The following is a 21,432-nucleotide window of genomic DNA, read 5'->3' as shown; positions in this document are numbered from 1 at the left end:
AAGAATACTGGTGACAAAACCATGTCATTTGAGAAATTGAAAGAATTTATAAAAATAGGAGTATTTTATTTTTGCTTTAGCAACTAACACAAAACCATTTTGACCTTTACAGTCAATGTTTTTCCTCAACCCTTTCCTTGGATAAATTCATTTGGAACAAGTGCTAAAAAAAAAAAAAAAGAAGAAGAAGAAGAAGAAAAAAGAATTCCAAAGTGTGTGTGTGTGTTGGGGGGGGGGGGAGAAAGGCATATTTCCCTTCATAAAAATAAAAGTTAGAATGTTCAGCCATTAAAATGTTTTCTCCAACTTGTATCAGATTGAGTAACTTCACTGTACTGACTGAGGAATGGGTAGGCTCCCTCCTTCCAAATTACCCCCATCTGATAACACTTGTTGCCAAGCAGCAAGCTAGAGGTTTGGATGGGATGCTACCTAAAAGGGCACTTCAAAGTGTTCAGACCTTCACGTCTGGCGGATGAAGGAAAAAAATTTAAATTTGGGAATGATAAAGTAAGTACTTTAGGATCACCTACTCCAAAACTACATTCTGCAACAGTAAGAAAAAAGGAAAAGTACTTGTCTACCTCAAGGCTTTGGCCCTACAATACTTAGCACAGTTATCCTCAGTTGTGACTGTTTTCCATAGTGAGCTTCTTCCAGTCTCCTGTGTTAAGCACAATAATGCCAAGGCTCTGGTGTGGTCATTAACACTACTACCATCAATCTTCAAGAATCTCAGACAATGTACAGGTCTGGTTTAATTCTTTCTTTTGCATTTAGGTAAGAGTATTCCCCATACCAGTTTTATAGGTTCTAGTACAGTTTCATAAACTAGAAACACATTGAAATCAAAGCATAATAATATTAGGAATAAAAAATAACACAGGGGCAAAAAACCATAGCTCTATATGCTCATTATCCCACCCCAGCCTTTCCACAGGAAAGCTCAGGAAGCCACAAGCAGCCACTGCAAGTCCTCTCCAAGATAACGTGGTCATTATGATTTAACAGTCAAGTCTGAAATAGCAACCCAGATTAAGACAAAGCTGATGGTTGTATCCAAATACCCAAGTGTCTTCTGTGATAGAATTTCTGTGCAAGTTGGTCCTGGGGGACAGTAGTGTCATGCTGGGGATATGGTTCCCTAAGTAGTAATGTTTGGAGATTAATATTGAAAGCTGCGCTTGGTCTGGATATCATCAAGAATCTGCTGCAGTTCCTCATCTTCAAACCGCCCCTCCAGGCTACAAGAAGAAAACCAAAAGAAGCAAGTCTCAGCAACTGACAATGTTCCCCACACTTATCTTTAATGCATGCCAATATTTGAGCACCACTTGCCCACCTCTCCATTTACCCCCAAACACTGACACTTTTACCTTTCAACTATATTTATTTCTTGCCTTTCCTTTTAAAAACATCATGAAGTATTTCAAACATATAAAGGTATAGAAAATAAGTTAATCTGAACAGTAATCCCTACTTGATCTAGATTTAATGAGCATAACAGGAACAAACCAATGACTGTGCATACTCCCCATCCCAACACCTTTACCTCTCTTCCCTAGAAGTAACCATTATCCTAAATTTGGTACTTATCATTCCTACACATATTTTTATACTTACTATATATGTGTAAAATATATCTATAAGCAATATGCAGGGCTGTTTTTTAAACTTCATAAGAAATGGCATCATACTGTATCTTTCTGCAATTTTTTTTTGCTGAAAATTCACTCGAGCCTTTGTTGACATTATTCCATGCTGTTCTAGTTCGCTGATTTTTTCACTGCTATAAAATAAATACTGTATGATTATATAATGATTTATTTGTCCAGTCTCTTGTTGACTGACAGATTGTTGCCATGTTTTTGCTATCACTAACCATGCAGTAGCGGACACTGGAATATACATCCCCTTTTAAAGTACATGAGTGAGCCCTAGCTGGTGTGGCTCCATGGACTGAGTACTGGCCTGTGAACTGAAAGGTCACTTGTTCAATTCCCAGTAAGGACATATGCCTAGGTTGCAGACGTGGTCCCTGGGAAGCAACTGATCAATGTTTCTCTCACACTGATGTTCCCTTCCTTTTCTCCCTATCTTCCCCTATCTTTACTTATTTATTTATCTAAAAATAAATAAATAAAATCCTTAAAAAAAAAAGTGTATGAACCCTGGCTGGTGTGGTACAGTGGATTGAGTGCCAGCCTGCGAACTGAGAGGTAGCCAGTTCAATTCCCAGTCAGGGAACATGCCTGAGTTGCAGGCCAGGTACCCAGTGGGGGCATACAAAAGAGGCAGCCAACTGATGCTTCTCCCCGTCTCTTCCCATCTCTTTGAAAGTAAATAAATACAATTTTTAGGAAAAGAGTGGCTCTTAGAGCATGTATCCAGGAGGAAATTTGGGGGTCATTGGGTATATTCATCTTTAACTTTATTAGATGCCAATTAGCCAAACTGGTCTCCAAACTGACTGTAGTAATTTGCACCCCCACCATCAGTGTATGAGAGTTTCAGCTGTTCCACATTTTGGTAACAGTTGGTATGCTATAAAATCATCATTCTCACATTGTTTAAAAAGGCCCTCTCATTCAATATTTTATCTATCCAGATTTTAAATGCACACACTTTTTAGACAAAATAATTCCACTTGTAGGAATATATCCAATACACAGAACTTAACATAACTCATACTAACCTTGGGATCAGAGCCTTGGATTCCTCAGCAGTCTCTGGACAAAGGTTGGCCAAACAGGCCAACTCAAACTTATGAAGTTTCTTCTGAAGCAACAAGCTGATCACCAGGAAGACAATTAAAAAAAAAAACAAACAAGACAAAACAAAATCAAAGATTCATGAATAGGAAAAGTGGAATCAAATATAGCAAGAGAAAAAGTAAAGCACTTGGAATCTTTCTATTATGCTTTGGGTGGCTGTGAAATCCCACTTTCAAATCACTCCCCATTCCTATTCCTGGAGACAGGAAGTTACAGCAAAATCAGGCAGACAATTAAAGTGAAGAGAGCACATTTAAGCAGAGAATATCTGCTACTATAACTTCTGAGAAACCACAAAATGCCTCAAGGACTACACAGTATTTCTCCCAGGAATTTATTTTGTTGCTCTCTGTTCTTCCTAACACTCTTCCTTGCTTCCTTTGTTATTAATTTTATGTCAAATGCATATGTTAGATGCCCCAATCTATTAGATATTTAACTTGGAGGAGATTTCTTAATATTTATTTAAAAAATAAATAAATAAGTGAAGGCATACTCTACTTTGTATGTGTAAACCACACCTTATTTTAAATGCCAAACTGTATAAAAGAACAATGTCACCCAGGCTGGTGTGGCTCAGTGAACTGAGTCCCGGCCTACGAACCAATTTCTGGTGTGGTTGCTGGTTCAAATCCCAGTCAGGGCACATTCCAGGGTTGCAGGCTACGTCCCCAGTAGGGGGCATGTGAGAGACAACCACACATCGCTGTTTCTCTCCCCCACTTTCTCCCCGCTTCCCCTCCCTCTAAAATAAATAAACAAAATCTTAAAAAAAGAAAACAACACATTTATTAAAATAAAAGAACAATGTCAATGCAAATTGTATCTTGGATTTATACCCCTCTACCTCTAAAATAGTGTTCATCAACGGTAAATGTAGTTTCAGAGAAAATCTTATCTATTCAGAAATAAAACATTTACTGTATCACTCTATTACAAGCATATATGTTAATGTACAAAATATAGAAAATAAAGGCAGAAAAGAAGCTACCTATGTTACCACCTAAACAAAATCAACATACCATCTTAGTATATCACTCTAAACATTTTTACATGGTTTAGAATATAAACTCAAACATTCTGTTTTGTAACTTTTTGTTACTTAATGCTATATTAATTTTGTAAATAAAATACAATAATCTGTTTCATGGGAAGAGGTTCAGAATGTTGTAAATTGAGCACACACTCATTTACAAATACCAAAAAGTATCAATAAGGTGAAAAGAACCTTTTGCTACAGAAATAACCTGTATTAACATTTTCATGGAGGTCCCCTACCATTCCTATATTTACATATTTTTTAAATGAACAGGATCATAACAAAATGTTCCTATAAAACTAGCTATTTTCATTGAACAACAGAGTAACTGTTTTCCATGTTAGTACACAAATAACTACGTCAAACAACACATTCCACTCGTGCCTTAATTTATACATCAAATTTCCTGTTGTTGAACATGTCAGTTTTTGCAATGCTTTTTGAACATCATTATAAATGCATACTTCGTAGTGCACTTGAGTACTGTGTGTTTTAAAAAGAAATTCCTGGAAGTAGAATTATTCAAAGGACATGATTGTCTGGAATGCTTCTGAGAAGACAGTGTCCTAAAAGGGCTTCACCAGTATACACTTTTATCAACAATAAGTGACAGTGCCCATTTCCCCTTCTTGTTACACTAGGTTTCCCATTCTTTTTAATCTTTTAAAATCTACTTAGGCCCTGGCTGGTGTAGCTCAGTAGATTAAGCACAGGTCTGCGAACCAGAGGATCGCAGTTCGATTCCCAGTCAGAGCACATGCCTGGGTTGCATGCTGGTTTCCTGCAGGCCAGTTCCCAGCAGGGGATGCATGAAAGGCAACCATACATTGATGTTTCTCTCCCTCCCCTCTAAAGATAAATAAATAGAATATTTAAAAAAATAATAATAAAATAAAATAAATAAAATAAAATCTACTTAGCTGTTTTACAATTTCTTTGATTTCCTTGAAGATCACCATTATTTCATGTGAATGAGAAGTTTGAAATTCTGATATAAATCAAGCCATTAGAGACTAAGTCAGCTTTTACAAAGTGGGTATCATCTAAGGATATCAATCCTTTCCCAGTTTGTTCATACTTATATTTTATACATTTTATTTGTAAAAGGAAAATTTTAAGATATTTATGCAAATTCGTTTACTCATTCAACCAATTATTTAATGCCTACAATGAGACTGACACAATGATGAATATAACCAAGTCCCTGCCTTTACAAAAGCTTACATTCAACTAGAGTCAATTGTTTGCCCACATTTAAAGTCTTCCTAACCAGCGCTGACTAGTGTGGCTCAATTGGCTGGAGCATGATCCTACAAAGAGGAAGAAGGTAGCCAATTAGATTCCTGGTCAGGGCACATGCCTGAGTTGGGGTTCAGTCCCCAACTGGGACATGGTTGAGAGGCAATTGATTAATGTTTCTACCTCGCATCAATATTTTTTCCTTCTCTTTCTCCCACTCTTCCTCTTTTCATATAAATAAACATTTTAAGGAAAAAAAGTCTTGCTAATCATAGACAATATATATATTCACTCCTATTATCACACAGCACTTTTATGCATCATAATTTACATTTAAATCCTTAATTTCTTAGGAATTTATTTTTGGTGATATACAGAATTCAGTTTGTTGTAAAATATTTCTCCACTAATTTAGAGTGCCATCTTTACCATATATTAGACTCATAAAAATACATTTGTACTTTAATCAGTTTCTGAATTTTCTTTTTTTAAACATATTTTATTGATTATGCTATTACAGTTGTCCCATTTCCCCCCTTCACTCCCCTCCACCGTGCACACCCTCTCCCACCCATATTCCCCCCCTTCAGTTCATGTCTGTGTCATAAATTCTTTAGCTTCTACATTTCCCATACTATTCTTGCCCTCCCCTTGTCTATTTTCTACCTACCATCTATGCTACTTATTCTCTGTACCTTTTCCCCCCTCTCTTCCTCCCACTTCCCTGTTGCTAACCCGCCATGTGATCTTCATTTCTGTGGTTCTGTTACTGTTCTAGTTGTTTGCTTACTTTGCTTTTGTTTTAGGTGTGGTTGTTAATAACTGTGAGTTGGCTGTCCTTTTACTGTTCATATTTTTTATCTTCTTTCTCTTAGGTAAGTCCCTTTAGCATTTCATATAATAAGGGCTTGGTGATGATGAACTCCTCTAACTTGACCTTGTCTGAGAAACGCTTTACCTGCCCTTCCATTCTAAATGAAAGCTTTGCTGGATAGAGCAATCTTGGATGTAGGTCCTTGCCTTTCATGACTTGGAATACTTCTTTCCAGCCCCTTCTTGTCTGTAAGGTCTCTTTTGAAATATCACCTGACAGTCTGATGGGAACTCCTTTGTAGGTGACTGTCTCCTTATCTCTTGCTACTTCTAGAATTCTCTCCATTTTAATCTTGGCCAATGTAATTATGATGTGCCTTGGTGTGTTCCTCCTTGGGTCCACCTACTCTGAGACTCTCCGAGCTTCCTGGACTTTCTGGAAGTCTATTTCCTTTGCCAGATTAAGGAAGTTCTAACTTTTCCACTTGTTGCTCTTCCTCTTCCCCTTCTGGTACCCCTATAATTTGGATGTTGGAATGTTTAAAGATGTCCTGGAGGTTCCTAAGCCTCTCCTCACTTTTTTGAATTCTTGTTTCTTCATTCTTTTCTGATTGGATGTTTCTTTCTTCCTTCTGGTCCACTCCATTGATCTGAGTCCCAGTTTCCTTCCCATCACTATTGGTTCCCTGTTGATTTTCCTTTATTCCACTTAGCATTGCCTTTATTTTTTCATCTAATTTGGGACAAATTCAACCAATTCTGTGACCACTCTGATTACCAATGTTTTGAACTGTGCATCTGATAGGTTGGCTATCTCTTTGTTGCTTAGTTGTGTTTTTCCTGGTGCTTTGATCAGTTCTTTCATTTGGGCCATTTTCTCTTTTTTCTTTTTTGTCTTGACAGGCCTGTTATATAGTAAGGGGCAGAGCCTTAGCTGTTCACCCAGGTGGTGCAACCCAGTTGCTGGGTTGTGAGGCTGTAGGTGTGGCAGGGGTCTGAGAGGGAACAATGGCACTTGCTTTGCTCTTTGCTGGATTTCACTCACTTCTCCCAAGCAAACTGGACCCTTCTGGTGCTGATTCCCATGTGGGTCTCCCCAGCAAACTCTGCTGTGAGGTTGGGAGTTTCTCCTGGCACCTCAACCCCCACAGGTGTTTTTAATTGGTGTTTTGCGGCTTTATTTCCCTGATCTGGGACTCTGGGTTGCGAGGTCTGTCTCGCTCCCCAGTTTCACCGGGTTTATCTGCGCACAAATGTGGCACCACTTGGTCTGCCAGCCTGCCAGCCCCCTTGTGTGCTGTGCCCCTCCACAGTCTTCTGCCGCACTGGGTCCACCAGCTGCTGCTTTGCATGCCGGGGGTCTGCCAGCCACCACTTTGCCATGACCCCTCTCCACCCAGCTGCGCAACACCACCCTTCCTACCAGTCAAGATGAATGTGTCTACTTTAACTCCTTGGTTGTCGGACTTCTATACAGTTCAATTTTCTGTCAGTACTGGTTCTTTTTTGTTTCTAAATTGTTGTTGTCCTTATTTTGGTTGTGCAAGGAGGCACAGTGTGTCCATCTACACTGCCATCTTGGCCGGAAGTCTGTTTCTGAATTTTCTATTCTGTTTCAATGATCTGTGTATTCTCATGCCAAAGTATCACTATTTTATTTTAATTACTTACACTTTTTAATGTCTTTTAACATCTTTTAGGGCAAATTCCCCTTCATTTTTCTTTTATAAAATTTTTGATAATTCTTACAAACTTAAAACCATTTTATTCAGCGCCCCTCCCATTTCTCTCAAGGATTTAGAATGGCAAATGTATACATTAATTTGGGGCAAAATGACATTTTTACAGTATAAAGACCTTTCATTGATGACTATGTAAGTCTATCTTCATTCATTCAAGTAATCTCTTAGGCTCAACAGTTTGTAGTTTTGTATGGAAGCTTCCTGCACAGTTCCTTCCAATCTTTTCTTCCTGAATACATATACATTTGTCAGAACAGATTATATACTTCATATACAGTTCTATCACCTTCATTTTCTGAACAGTTAATATATGTGAGCATTTTGCTTTTTTAAATCATTTTTAAAATTTTAATTGTTGTTCAAGTACAGTTTTCTGCCTTTTACCCCCAAGAGCACCTTTCTTTTTTCTTTTAATATTTTTCCCATTACCATTTATCTCCCTTATACTCTCTTCCACCTCCACACACCCATGAACATCTTTCAGTTTCATTTTCTTTATTTTTATTAAGCATATTTTATTGATTATGCTATTACAGTTGTCCCATTTTTCCCAATTTTTGGCCCTCTCTTCCCAGAACCCTATTCCCTCCAGCAATTCCCCTCCCCTTAGTTCATGTCCATGGGTCATACATATCATTTCTTTAGTTTTTCCACCTCCCATACTATTCCCAATGCCCTCTGTGTATTCTGCACCCACCAACCATGCTTTTTTTATTTTTAATTTTTAGAGAGAGGAAGGGAGGGAAAAAGAGAGGGATAGAAACATCAAAGTGTGGTTGCCTATCACGTGCCCCATACTGAGAACCTGGCCTACAACCCAGGCATATGACTTGACTGGGAGTGGAACCAGTGGCCCTTTGGTTCACAGGCTGGCACTCAAACCACTGAGCCACACCAGCCAGGGCCCACCAACTGTGTTTCTTATTCCCTATAACTTTTCTGCCATTTTCTCCCCTCCCACTACTGGCTAACGAAGCTCCATGTGATCTTCATCTCTATGACTCTGCTCTTGTTCTAGTTGCTTGCCTGCTTTGTTTTTGTTGTTTTTAGATTCCACTGTTGACAGTTTTGAGTTTGCTGTCATTTTACTGTTCACAGTTTTGATTTTCTTTTTCTTAGATTAAGTCCCTTCAATGCTTCCTACAATAAGGGCCTGGTGATGATGACTCCTTTAGCTTTACCTTGTCTGGGAAGCACTTTATCTGACCTTCCATTCTAAATGATAGCTTTGCTGGACAGAATAATCTTAGATGTAGGTCCTTGCTTTTCATCACTTTTGATACTTCTTGCCAGTTCCTTCTTGCCTTCAAGGTTTGAGTAATCAGCTGATAGTCTAATGGACACTCCTTTGTAGGTAACTCTCTCTTTTTCTCTTACTGCTTTAAGAGTCTCCCTTTATCTTTACAGATTTAGAGATAAAGGTGGGGCCCTCTTTGGGTTCAGCTTCTTTGGGACTGAGCTTCCTGGACTTGTACATGTATTTCGTTTGCCAAATCAGGAAAGTTTTCTTTCATTATTATTTCAAATAAGTTTTCAATTTCTTGTTCTTCCTCTACTCTTTCTGGCACCCTTGTGACTCAGATGTTGGAGCATTTAAAGTTGTCCCAGAAGTTCCTAAGTCTCTCCTCAGTTTTTAAAATTCTTGTTGCTACCTGCTGTTCCAGTTGGATGTTTGTTTCTTCTTTTTGCTCCAAATTGTTGATATGAATCCTGGCTTCATTCCCTTGACTGCTGGTTCCCTGTATGTTTTCCTTTATTTCACTTTGTATAGCCTTCACTTATTCTGTTTTGTGGCTGCACTCAGTTCTTTCTTTGAGCACCCTGATCACTAGTGTGCCTTGAACTCTGCATCTGATAGGCTGCTATCTCTGATTTGCTCAGTTTTTTTTTCCTGTTTTGATCCATTTCTTCATTTTGGCTTTATCTCCTCTTCATTTTGGCAGCTTCCTTGTGTTTCTGTGTACTAGGCAGAGCTGCTTCAACTACCATAACTGGTGCACCTGTTACGTTTTAAGGGGCAGAGGCCTTAGGTATTTGCCAGGGTGGAGCAGCCCACTTTGCTGCTTTGTGGTGCTGTATGTGGGGGAGGGGTGAAAGGGAACAATGCTACTTGCTAGTTCTCGCCCCATTCCCAGTCTCTTCCCCTACTTCCCACAAGTGTCTGGCGCCCTTCTAGTCACTGCCCTGCTGCTAATTCCCAGAGTGAGTGGGTTTGCAGATGTTCTAGGGCCCTGTGGGCTCTTTAAAATAGACTCTCCAGAGAGACTGGCAGTTGCTTCAGCCTCGCCAACTCCCACAGGTTTACAGGTTATGAGGCTTTATTCTACCATTGCTGGACCCTGGGCTGCATGGTCTGGCCTGGGGCTAGAATCACTCACTCCCTGGTCCCTCCTGGTTTTTATCTGCTGCACATTAATGTGGGACTGTCTCATCCATGGGCTGCTGCCCCCACCTGCTACCCTGCCACTGCCTTGCAGTGTTGCACTGAGTCCTCTCCACCCCTCCTACCCTTCTGGGTGAATATTTCCTATTTAAATCCTTGGTTCTCGGACTTCCATACAGTTCAATTTTCTGGCAGTTCTGGTTATTTTTTGTTTTTAGATTGGTTGTTATCCTTCTTATGGTTGGGTGAGGCAGCGAAGCAAATCTAGTACATCTCCATCTTTGCTAGAGGTTCTCAATTTCATTTTCTAACACAGGTTTTAATGACAGCATAGTCATCCATCAGATGGATTTACCACAGTGTATTTAATAGCTGTTGAATATTTAGATTGTATTTTTTACCTTTGGCTATTATAAATAGTTCTCTGAAGACTATCTATGATATACATCTTTTGTCCATTTGTTTTGCCTTAGGGCAGTACTTTTCAAACATTTTCACTATAGTAGGGCAAATAAGTACCTCTAGGCAAGCTGCAGGCAAAGGCTCAAATGACTTTCTGCAACTGCAAGGTTTTAAGTCTCGTGATTTAATTCAAGAACTCATTTATATTTTTTTGTTTTAGTCCACAATATACTGGTATCTGCTTTAATACAGAAATGTTTTAAATCAACTATCACCCAGTAAAACTGATATCTCAGGAAGATGTGCTAGTTTTCCTGTGACCTTCAATATGCCCAGCACATCACTGTTTCCCAGGGCACATCCAACCCAATTTGAGAAGCACTGTCTTGGGAAAAAATGCTAAAAGCTAGGTACTTTTTGATTCTGAAAGGTAAAATGAAGATCCAGAAAAAATGCCTCTCATTTATATTTATTAACTTACAAAATCTCGAAGACATTTCAGATGAATAATAAATAAATAAGCCCACTTCATTTAAAAAGACCCCCACACAACAATGCTATGTTTTTTATTTTTATAGGTGCATATACATATTTATATTTTAAAGATTTTATTTATTTATCTTTAGAGGGTAAGGAAAGGAGAGAGGGAGAGAAACATCAATGTATGGTTGCCTCTTGTGCGTCCCCTGCTGGGAACTGGCCTGCAACCCAGGCATGTGCCCTGACTGGGAATCGAACTTGTTTGGTTCGACTGTTTGGTTCACAGGCCTGTGCTCAATCCACTGAGCCACACCAGCCAGGGTTATAGGCATATATATACACATATGAATGCATGAAAAAAAGATCTGAAGGGCCAGCAACAAACTGCTAACAGTCATTACTTTGCAGGGAGATGACTGGGATTTGGGGTAGGAAAGATGGCCACAGAGGAATTTGGCCTTATAAGCAATTCCGAAATTAAAAAAGAAAAATTTATTTTATTTATTTATCTTTAGAAGGGAAGGGAAGGAGAGAAGGAGAGAAATATCAATGTATGGTTGCTTCTCATGCATCCCCTGCTGGGAACTGGCCTGCAACCCAGACATGTGCCCTGATGGGGAATTGAACTGCTATCTTTTGGTTCACAGGCCCGTGCTCAATCCACTGAGCTACACCAGCCAGGGCCAATTTTGAAATTTTTGACAAATTATTTTACATACATTAATCCTACAGATTATACAGGGTGGGGAGGAGGTGGGTGACGAAATAGCATTCTACCTGCAGATGTGCAAGTTTGCATTAGTAAAAAAAACTTCCTTGCCCTGACTGGCATGGTTCAGTTGGTTAGATATCGTACCACAAAGAGAAAGGTCCCCGGATGATTCCCAGTCAGGACACACGTTTGAGTTGCAGGTTCAGTATGTGGTTGGGGTGCAGGTAAGAGGCAACTGATTGATGTTTCCTTTCCTCTCTTTCTTCCTCCCCCCGTATCTCTACAAAATCAAAACAAAACCCTCCCCCAAAAAACCCTTCTTTTAGTACTCACCTACGGACACTGGCAATGGTCTCTCTGTTTTTGAAACGACTGAAACGAGCTGTATAGTTTAGTGTTTTCATGAAGACCTCAGAAAGTTCCTGTTCATCCTCTGCACTCTCATTCTGTTGCTTTCGATGCTCCAGAAGCATATGAACTTCAGAATTTAGAAGTGTCTCAGCTGTTTCAAACTCTGTGAGAAGCACAAATGTCAGCTGAAAATATTCTTTCAGAAGTCAGTTTCTAAATGTTAGTTTTTGCATTGGAGACTAACAGCAAATCTCTGTCCCTTAAGAAATCCAGACACTTCATATCCAACAACTTTATACCACGAGGCAGAGTGTAGTTCATGAAATACTTAAAAGCTCACTTGGGCTAGAGTTTTAAATATCAAAGAACCTAACTTAGATGTACTATTAAATGACACATCATTGTCCTGACCTGTGTGGCTCAGATGGCTGGGCACTGTCCTACAAAGCAAAAGCTTGGCGGTTCAATCCCTGCTCAGGTCACATGCCTGGGTTGTGGGTTTGGTCCTGGTCAGGGCGCATATGAAAAGCAACCCATGGGTATGTCTCTCTCTCTCTTTCTAGCTCCCTTCCCCTCTCTAAAAATAAATAAAGTCTTTAAGAAAAGACACATTAGACTCATTAGGCCAGTTACTGGTTTCGAAATGGGGCATAACCAATAATTGTTTCTCCCCAGCTTTCATAAGCTCATAATCTTTCTATCTCATAATACTAATGTTACACTCTCAATTTTTTTACTTAAAAAAATTCTAGTATAATTGGTATGCAATATTTTATTATGTTATATTAGTTTTAGGGGTATAATATAGTGATTTGACATTTTTAAATCTTACAGTGTGATCACCTGACTAATGCTAGTAACCATCTGTCACTGTGCAAACATCACAATATTGTTGACTATATTCCCTCTTCCCTGTCTCACCCTTCATCCACCTCCTTGGTGGCAACTATCCTTTTGGCTTCTGTAAGTCTAGTTTTTGTTTTCTTTGCTTTTTTTTTAAGATTCTACAATTAAGTGAAACTATATAGTATTTGTCTCTCTAACTTATTTTACTTAGCATAATACCTTCTAGCTCTATCAATGTTGCAAATGGCAAGATTTCATTATTCTTTTTTTATTGTTTTTTTAAAATTAATGTATTTATTTTTAGAGAGAGGGGAAGGGAAGGAGAAAGAGTGGGAGAGAAACATTAATGTGTGGTTGCCTCTCATGTGTCCCCTACTGGGGACCTGGCCTGCAACCCATGCATGTGCCCTGACTGGAAATCAAACCAGCAACCTTTTGCTTCACAGGCCCATGCTCAATCCACTGAGCTACACCAGCCAGGGCAATTTTTCATTATTCTTAATGGCTATGTAATATCCTATTGTATATATGTATCACTTCTTTCTTATCCATTTATCTATTGATGGACACCTAGGCTGCTTCCATAACTTGGCTAATGTAAATAAAGCTGCAATGAACACAGGGGTGCATATATCTTTTCAAATTACTGTTTGTGCTTTCTTTGGGTAAATACCCAGAAGTAGAATTGCTGGATCTATTTTTAGTGTTTTTTTTAAAGATCTTATTTATTTTATTTTTAGAGAGAGGGGAAGGGAGAAAGTGAGGGAGTAAAACATCAATGTGTGGTTGTCTCTCATGTGTCCCCCACTGGGGATTTGGCCTGCAACCAGGCATGTGCCCTGACTGGGGATCAAACTGGCGACCCTCTGATTTGCAGGCCAGCACTCAGTCCACTGAGCCACACCAGCCAAGGCTATTTTTACTTTTTTGAGGAATCTCCATACTGTTTTCCATAGTGGTCACACCAATTTGCAATCCACCAACAGTGCATGAGGATTCCCTTTCTTCCACATCCTTGTTAACACTGGTTATTTGTTGATTTATTGATGATAGCCATTCTGACAAAGAGGTGGTGTCTCACGGTGGTTTTGATTTGTATTTCCCTGATGATTAGTGATGTTGAGCATTTTTTCACATTTGTTGTCCATCTGTATGTCTTCTTTGGAGAAATGTCTTTCATCTCATTTTTGTAAGTACATGCACTGCAAAAGCATCCACTGTCTGCCCATTTTTTGATAGGAAGACTTTTTTGTTATTGAGCTGTATGTGTTCCATATATATTTTAGCTACCCACCCTTTATCAGATATATCATTTGTGAATAACTATCATTTTAAGAATTTTCATATTTTCTTGTGTATAATGTGCACTTTTTGCCCAAATTTTGGAGGGAAAAATAAGGATACCCATGATACATGGGTATAATAATTACATACCATGGGTGTAATAATCCTGTGTATAATGCACACAAAAACGTGGGTATATACTATACTATACACAACAAAATAAGGTATATTACGGAGGGCCAAGTGTTTGGAAGCACATATTAATAATGTACCCCAAATTCTATTTCTGCACCTGCACAGATCTATTCACCCAGGTCACCACCTACTGTATCACAGGAATTGAGCGTCCAGCTAAATGCATATTTCCTCTAGATTTCATAGTCAAAGATAATCTGTCAATTAAATCTAACTCAAATACTTACCATGACACAAACCTCTTATCCTTGATACTCATTTAAAATAATTCTCTTGACCAGTAAACAATAGAAGAAGTCTCTATGGGCAATCTTTAAAAAATAAGTTTAAAAGAGAAAAAGAAAGCTTTGGCTTGTTTCCATAATTGGAAAGGAATTGGCTCCTCTCCAATTCCTTTGGCAGTCTTTAGCTATATTTTCATGATGACACTGTTAAAATGCTATTATTTCCTTTGGAAGATCGTATCTCTCTCACATTAGGAGCATATGTTCCTAATGCTTATTACAAAGTATAAGAGCTGGTTTTTATCTGCTTTACCCTTATCAGTGAGTTCCCCCAGAGTAGAAACCATCCATAAATATGAGTTCATGTTCATAAAACCACACTGATAAAGTAGAAGCAATTGTGAGAAAAATCCAAAGTTATTTGCAATTTGGCATTTACATATGACACGAGTACATTTACTATTGGGGAAATCATGAACACCTCCATCAGATTAATTCCTTCCACTTCTTGGGCTAGGTGACAGGAACTTCACTCTCTTTTCAAAACAGTGTGTGTATATACGCACATGTGTTTTTGGAGGGGGATGTCAAAAGGAAACTATCGTTATTTGAAAGGTTCTCACTGTTACTGAATATAACAGGCACCCCAAAGCTATTTTCTACCTGAGGACAGCATAGTTTGAAGAAGAGGACCCTCAGAGTTAATTCCAGTCCAAACCTCCAAGGTGGTATACAGGTGAAGAAATTATTGCCTCAGAGCAACGAGTACAGAACACATTAAATATCAGGAAGTATGACCCCAAATGTCTCTGAAGTGAAAGTAACAAGTGACATCGGGGGGGGGAAAGGCAATAGCAGCTAAACAGTGTTAGTCTCAGCTTCTGAGGCTGCAGCATTAATGTAGCCTTAGACAATGAAAATTAAAAGGCTAAACAAGAGTAATGGCTAATTACCCCCAAGCTTGTTATAGCTGTTGATGTTTTGAAGGCTTTTGGAAAAGCGCCTAAAGTTAGAGATACTTCCCTTTCTGCACACACTACACAAATTTACCTGTGAAATTCAATGGATAGAACTCAGGACACCAGGATACTAAGCATCTTTCTCTACTCTTCACTGAGGGCAATGCCCAAGTACCACCTTCACTCTTTTCAACTAATGAAATGCCAAGGCAGTCAGATTGTGACTTGGAGGACCTAGGAGAGAGGGGAGTGGGGTGCCTGAGACCTACCACAGAACCTTTCCAGGATTTGAAATCAATAACTGGGAAGAAAAGAGGGAGTTACAAACACTTTTTTATAACTATGGAAAGTTAGGACCAAAACTTCTACTCATAGTCAACCACAACAAACCATTTTTTGGTAAAAGTTCTTACACTTAAACACACACTACACATATTTTATTTGGAAAACAAAAGGAACTAGATCAGGGGATCTACACGATATTACCCCTCTGCAGATATTTTAAGAGCAATAGCCACAATTCGCAAATCCCTGTTCCTCTAAGAAGGAAAGTAATTCCTTGGCCAGTACCTCATTTAACAATTTCCTTGAGAATCCTTCATTGCAACCATTAGTGTTTTATGATAAGGCTGGCAATTTCAGATGGTCTTCTTATACCGTACATTTTTCTCTCGAGTACAAAAATAGGGTATTTCTTTAGTTGAAGGAGGGAATGGTTGGATTATATTCCTTTTTAGAAAAAATGGCTTACTTTCTAATTTCTTCAATCGAGTTGCTGTTAATTATACCACATAAAGGACATATTTTATTTGTGGGCAAATATGTTTGTGAAAATTGCCACTAAAAGTACTCAGTAGCTTTCAATAATCTCCATTCTTTTATTCCTACAATTAATTTCACACATTTATTTACTTTCCATCCTACAGCAACAAATTTTTCTCATATTTTAAATACTTAGTGTTGTTTCTGTATATCTACATATATTCTAAAATATGTAACACTTTATATGCCTGTATTAGCTAGTAAGTTAATGATAAAAAATTGGTAGGATCTAAGATCTAAATATATCCCTTCAATAACCATTCAATACAATTTTCATGGGTACCAGATGCTACCAGATTTTATCAAACAAGTATTTTCAGAGTGTTAGAAATAAAATTAAATAAAAAAGTACCTGGACAAAACCCAAACACAAAAAATTGGTTTAATTTATCATGAAATTAAGAAAATCATCTCCTTCTTGGTTATTACACTCTTAAAAGGAAACAAATACATGTTGTCATTATGCAAAAAAAAAAAAAGCCTTATGTGAAGATATCCTATGTAAATAATTGCACTTGAATCTATGAAATAAAAAACTGTAAGCAATCTATCAATAGATAAATAGTATTACAGTACAACCATTAAATGCTATCTAACCTTTTAAAAGAATAAAACAGTTCTATACAATATACCGTCAAAAATTTTAAGAGCTGTATGATTTCTATAGCATAATCCCATTTTGCAAAGACAAAAGTGTATGTGTATATTTATAAATAAGCATAAAATTAATTTGGAAAACAAGTACTAACCTGTTTATAGTAGTTTCCTCTGGAAGAAAGGGTGTGGAGTTTCACTTTTTTTTAAATAATAATTCTATTTATTTACTTTTAGAGAGAGGAGAAGGGAGAGGGAGAGAAACATCAGTGTGTGAGAGATACATCTATCAGTTGCCTCTCACACACCCCCTACTGGGGATCTGGCCCACAACTCAGGCACGTGTCCTGACTGGGAATCAAACAGGTGAGGTGACCTTTTGGTATTCCAGCTAGCACTCAGTTCACTGAGCCACACACCAGGAAGGGCAAGGAGTTTCACTTTTTATTGTGAAATATTATATAATATTTTAAAAATATTTTATTTATTTTTTGAGAGAGGGGAAGGGAAGGAGAAAGAGTGGGAGAGAAACATCAATGTATGGTTGCCTCTCATGCGTCCCCTGCTGGGAACTGGCCTGCAACCCAGGCATGTGCCCTGACTGGGAATCGAACTGCGATACTCTGGTTCGCAGGCCCGCGCTCAATCCACTGAGCTACGCCAGCCAGGGCCTATATAACATTTTTTAAAACAATAAAGTATTGTTAAGGTTTCCCCCATTTACTTTGTTCTTCAGTACCTACATGACATATTTTAAAATTTAAGCTTTCTCTTTATTTTTGGTTTCTAAATTACAAAGGACATGACACTACATAGAAGTTCCCTGATAGCAAATGTGCTTCACATGCTACAACTGACAAAGATTCTCTCCTTGACCAAACTAGCCAGAGTCTCTTCCTGACTACGCCTCAACTTCAGCGCACAAAGGCTTTAGTGAAACAGTGATATGATTTCTAACAATTCAGGCTGCATCCCGACGACGACCCTAGCTCCATCAAAGAGCTTGCCTGTGAAAATTAAGAGCTGTCAAAATAACTTACAGCCAACAGAGGGCAGGCTGTGGGAGGGTAAGAACCTAACTTCCATAAACGCCAGCCTAAAAACCCGAATGGACTTCAAATGGACCAACCACCCTTCCCACTTTTCGTAATTTTCATTCCCCTGTCCCGACTAAGCACCCTCTTTCCGCCCCCCACCCCCCATTCCGCCTTTAAAACGGCTAGTCACCTCTACACAAAAAGAAGTTGAGTTCAATCCACGCTAGGCTTTCTTCTCTTAACAACGTATTGCTCATTAAAATCCGTCCTGACCACTTTAACTAGTGTTGGCTGTGTTTATCTCCGACACGTCTCTCCCGCACTTCGTAGTGTATTAGAGAAAATAAACTATTACAACAGGTACCAGAGCTGCCCAAAGGCAGTGTGGAAAGGCGCCGAGGGACCCAGGCACCCTCTCTACAGGCACAGTGCCGCGTACTCGAGCCCCCGCAGGACCTGGACCTCCCGGGCCCTGGACCTGGAGCAGGGTAGAACCAGGCCAATAGTGACTACGCCAAACCGCAGGGTAGTCGGGCAGCCCCAGGGCTCACCTTTGGGAAAGACGAGCTGTGAAGCGTCCTCCTCTACGTCGCCACTACGCGGGTCAGGACCTCCGGCCGCCATCGCCGCGCTGCGCGCTGACACCTACAGCACCGGAAGAGGAAGCGTACGGACGCAAGCCAGGGGCACGGGAAAGGCGGGACCCGGGGCGGGGCCCAGAGGTGGGGTGGGCGGGGTCGGGAAGGTTGTGGCCTACGAAAAAGAAGACAGTGCTGCTTCTCTTCCCCACTGGGACCTGGGCCACGTATCCTGGGGTTGATCACCTGTCAAGTGTGGATACAGACTAGATGAGACGCGGGAACGCGCTAACTGGCCAGGTTACCCCGGCTGATGGAAAGCTGGGTATGTAACTCCGAAAATATACAGTGGAATTTGTTTCAGTGCCTTAAACATTTTAAAAAATTTGATCGCTTTGTAGTGGATTCTTAAAATTTTGTATGAGTTTATTTAAACCAAAATGGCGACACTCTTGGAAGCAAGCTCTCTAGATGCTCACTTAGTGGATTATTCTGATACTCCTGACCTTGTGGACAGTGATATTGAGAAGCCTTTAACATCTCTTGAAACGTTTGGCCTATCTTAGAAAAGCAAATGAAAATGCTGTTTTCAACTGCAGAGAAAAGAAGGTTTTATAATAAAGGGCATAACCATAGTGCACAACTTGGCTCAGTAGCAAACAGTGTTTAGGTATCATGTAAACTCTGTTAACTAAAAAATGAATTACCAGACGAAAGTATGTACATTATATTCCTTTGCTGTATAAATTTTTACAAAGTTATTTTGCTTTGGATCTATATTTCCAGAAGAAATGTATAGAGTATGTTGACAAAAAGAACTTCCAGCCTAAGAAAAAGCCTTATAAGACTTTATTTGATTAAAGCTGACAATTGATGGGAAGGAAGCAAAATCTCCAGCGATTTGAGAAAATGCTCCAGAGAATGGCAGTTTTGCAGTTTATTTTATACATTAGAATCAAAGGAGAAGACATACCATATTTTGCTGTGTATAATGTGCACCTTTTTGCCCAAATTTTTGAGGGGAAAAAGAATAATGCACATTATACATGGGTATAATGATCACATACCATGGCATTAATAATGCACAAAAACGTGGGTGTGCATGATAACAAAATATGGGTAAGCAGGGTTACATGAAATCCATTGATGATAGATTAGGGTTGGAAAAAAAGTAAAATGCCTTCTACATTGGTGGTCTGTGTCCACCAATGTATAAGGCATTTACAGTTCATAAAGATGGTATTTGGGCAGATAACAATGAGGGATTCTGTGGTCTCTTGCTCTGATGCAGTGGGTATGCCTTGAGGGGTCTGGAAAAGAAAGCCTGACATTTCAAAGGTGTTATCTTAGATGCACAAAGACAATAGACAATGTCAAAGGTGAAGATTGACCTTTGTCAAGGAAGCTATAGGCCTAGCACATGACTATGCACCATGACCCATTTTTTTGTTAGGAATTTTTATCTTCAGACTATATTGCATGGTTACTTTCAGTCTCCAAGTTTGTAAGGCTTGCTACGTGGGCATTCCCTGAGCTTGTCAGGTTTAGTATTTGGCCTTGTTTTGGTCCACAGGTAAAATAATAGTAGGTTATATAGTACTGGCAGAGTTTATTAGTTTCAAAGTGCTTTCCTACACAGTTTATTAGAGCTGTAAACAGATGTACTGATGAGGAGTTCTGGGGCATCTAGCAGCTGGCTGTGGGAAATGGACCTGCAATTCAGTGTAGGCCTCTTTCTTCCATCCATACAACAGGCCTTTACAGAGCAACTCCTAGTTACTGTACCTTACCATATGCTGGCCCAAGGGCTAGCTGGGTACCCAACACTTGGTATCTTCTGCACATACAGCAGTTGATTGAGAAGACAACAGGTGAAGAGAGAAGGAAAATAACAATATTGGTATTTCACAGCTTGGTTTGTCGACAGCATTTTCACTTAGGAAACAATAGTTAAATACTTATGTGCAATGCTCTGGGGTTAAAAAATACCACCAGTCACCCATCTCTCCTCAATAGGAGGTCACCAAGAGTAGTTGATGCTAGATCTGGACTTATTTTCCAGAATAAAAGAAAGTGGCAAGTGGTATGAAAGAAAGTCAAAGAAAGTGCTGTAGAATAATACAGAGAGCAAGAGATCACTTTTGTTTTGCAGTAGGTAAGTCACAAGAGGATCTGGGAGCAGGGGCTTGCACTGCTCCTCAGAGATGTAGTCAGAGGTGTAGGAGGGATATGAACAAAATCATCAGACACATAGCAGAATATTCATTCTTCAAGGTAAATTCACATTTCAATACCCTTAAATGTCACAGTAACTATACAAACATGGAACAATGTTACACTTTTTATTAATGTTGCTATATCACTTTTTAAATCAAAATAACTTCCACCTTTTATAACCTTTTAGAGTACTTCTCAAAGAATCCCTTGTGGACTGACTCACTTGTGTTTTCCACCTGGATCCAGGTGTTTTGACTCTAAAATAGGATAATGCTTCTCAGTTTTCCTCATACTCAGGGTTACTGGATAGAATCTCCAATTTCTATCATAAAGAAATCTTTGGCATGCCTGAGTTGCAGGCCAGGTCCCCAGTGGGGAACACATGAGAGGCAACCACACATTGATGTTTCTCTCCCACTCTTTCTCCTTCCCTTTCCCTCTCTCTAAAAATAAATAAATAAAGTATTATTAAAAAAAAAGAAATATTTGGCACCTGCTGCTAGAAACATACTGGTGCTACAAAAGAAGTGTCTAGCAATGCAGAGGTATGGGGTATTTGGGGGAGGGATTGGTGGTTGTGTGATTCTGCAAACTGTCCTTGACTTCCAGGTACCAAAACCTCCAGAAGGTTGTCCTTTGAGTCCCAGACTTGATTCTAAGTCCTGTCTACCTGTGGCAATGTCCATTTGGCTTGGAGAGCTTTTTTTTTTCTTTAAGAAAGAGAAGGGGAGGAAGAAATAG

General features: G+C 39.2%; 1 protein-coding gene across 1 annotated transcript; it reads right to left on the bottom strand.

Annotated features, from left to right (window-relative positions):
- Window positions 1-733: 733 nt before the first annotated feature.
- Window positions 734-18,561, bottom strand: POLR2D (RNA polymerase II subunit D). The gene is made up of 4 exons (XM_037125636.2): window positions 18,448-18,561; window positions 11,918-12,098; window positions 2,696-2,791; window positions 734-1,244 (listed from the first exon to the last, which is right to left on the bottom strand). The coding sequence occupies exons 1-4, from the start codon at window positions 18,518-18,520 to the stop codon at window positions 1,166-1,168; spliced, it is 429 nt and encodes a 142-aa protein (XP_036981531.1). The 5' UTR covers window positions 18,521-18,561; the 3' UTR covers window positions 734-1,165.
- Between the last annotated feature and the right edge of the window lie 2,871 nt (window positions 18,562-21,432).

This window comes from Artibeus jamaicensis, unplaced genomic scaffold (assembly GCF_021234435.1).
Source record: "Artibeus jamaicensis isolate MK-2021 breed Jamaican fruit bat unplaced genomic scaffold, CSHL_Jam_final contig_469, whole genome shotgun sequence".
In the NCBI taxonomy this organism is placed as follows: Eukaryota; Metazoa; Chordata; class Mammalia; order Chiroptera; family Phyllostomidae; genus Artibeus; species Artibeus jamaicensis.
Note: the sequence above shows the minus strand (reverse complement) of the source record. Positions and strands in the feature narration are given on the sequence as shown.

Bases quoted from the DNA above. Each gene is read 5' to 3' on its own strand.
- POLR2D (XM_037125636.2), bottom strand. From the start codon at position 18,520: ATGGCGGCCGGAGGTCCTGACCCGCGTAGTGGCGACGTAGAGGAGGAC. The intron at 12,099-18,447 runs GTGAGCCCTGGG...TGCTTCTCACAG, and splicing joins ACAGCTCGTCTTTCCCAAAG to AGTTTGAAACAGCTGAGACA. The intron at 2,792-11,917 runs GTGAGTACTAAA...CCTGGTGATCAG, and splicing joins ACCATTGCCAGTGTCCGTAG to CTTGTTGCTTCAGAAGAAAC.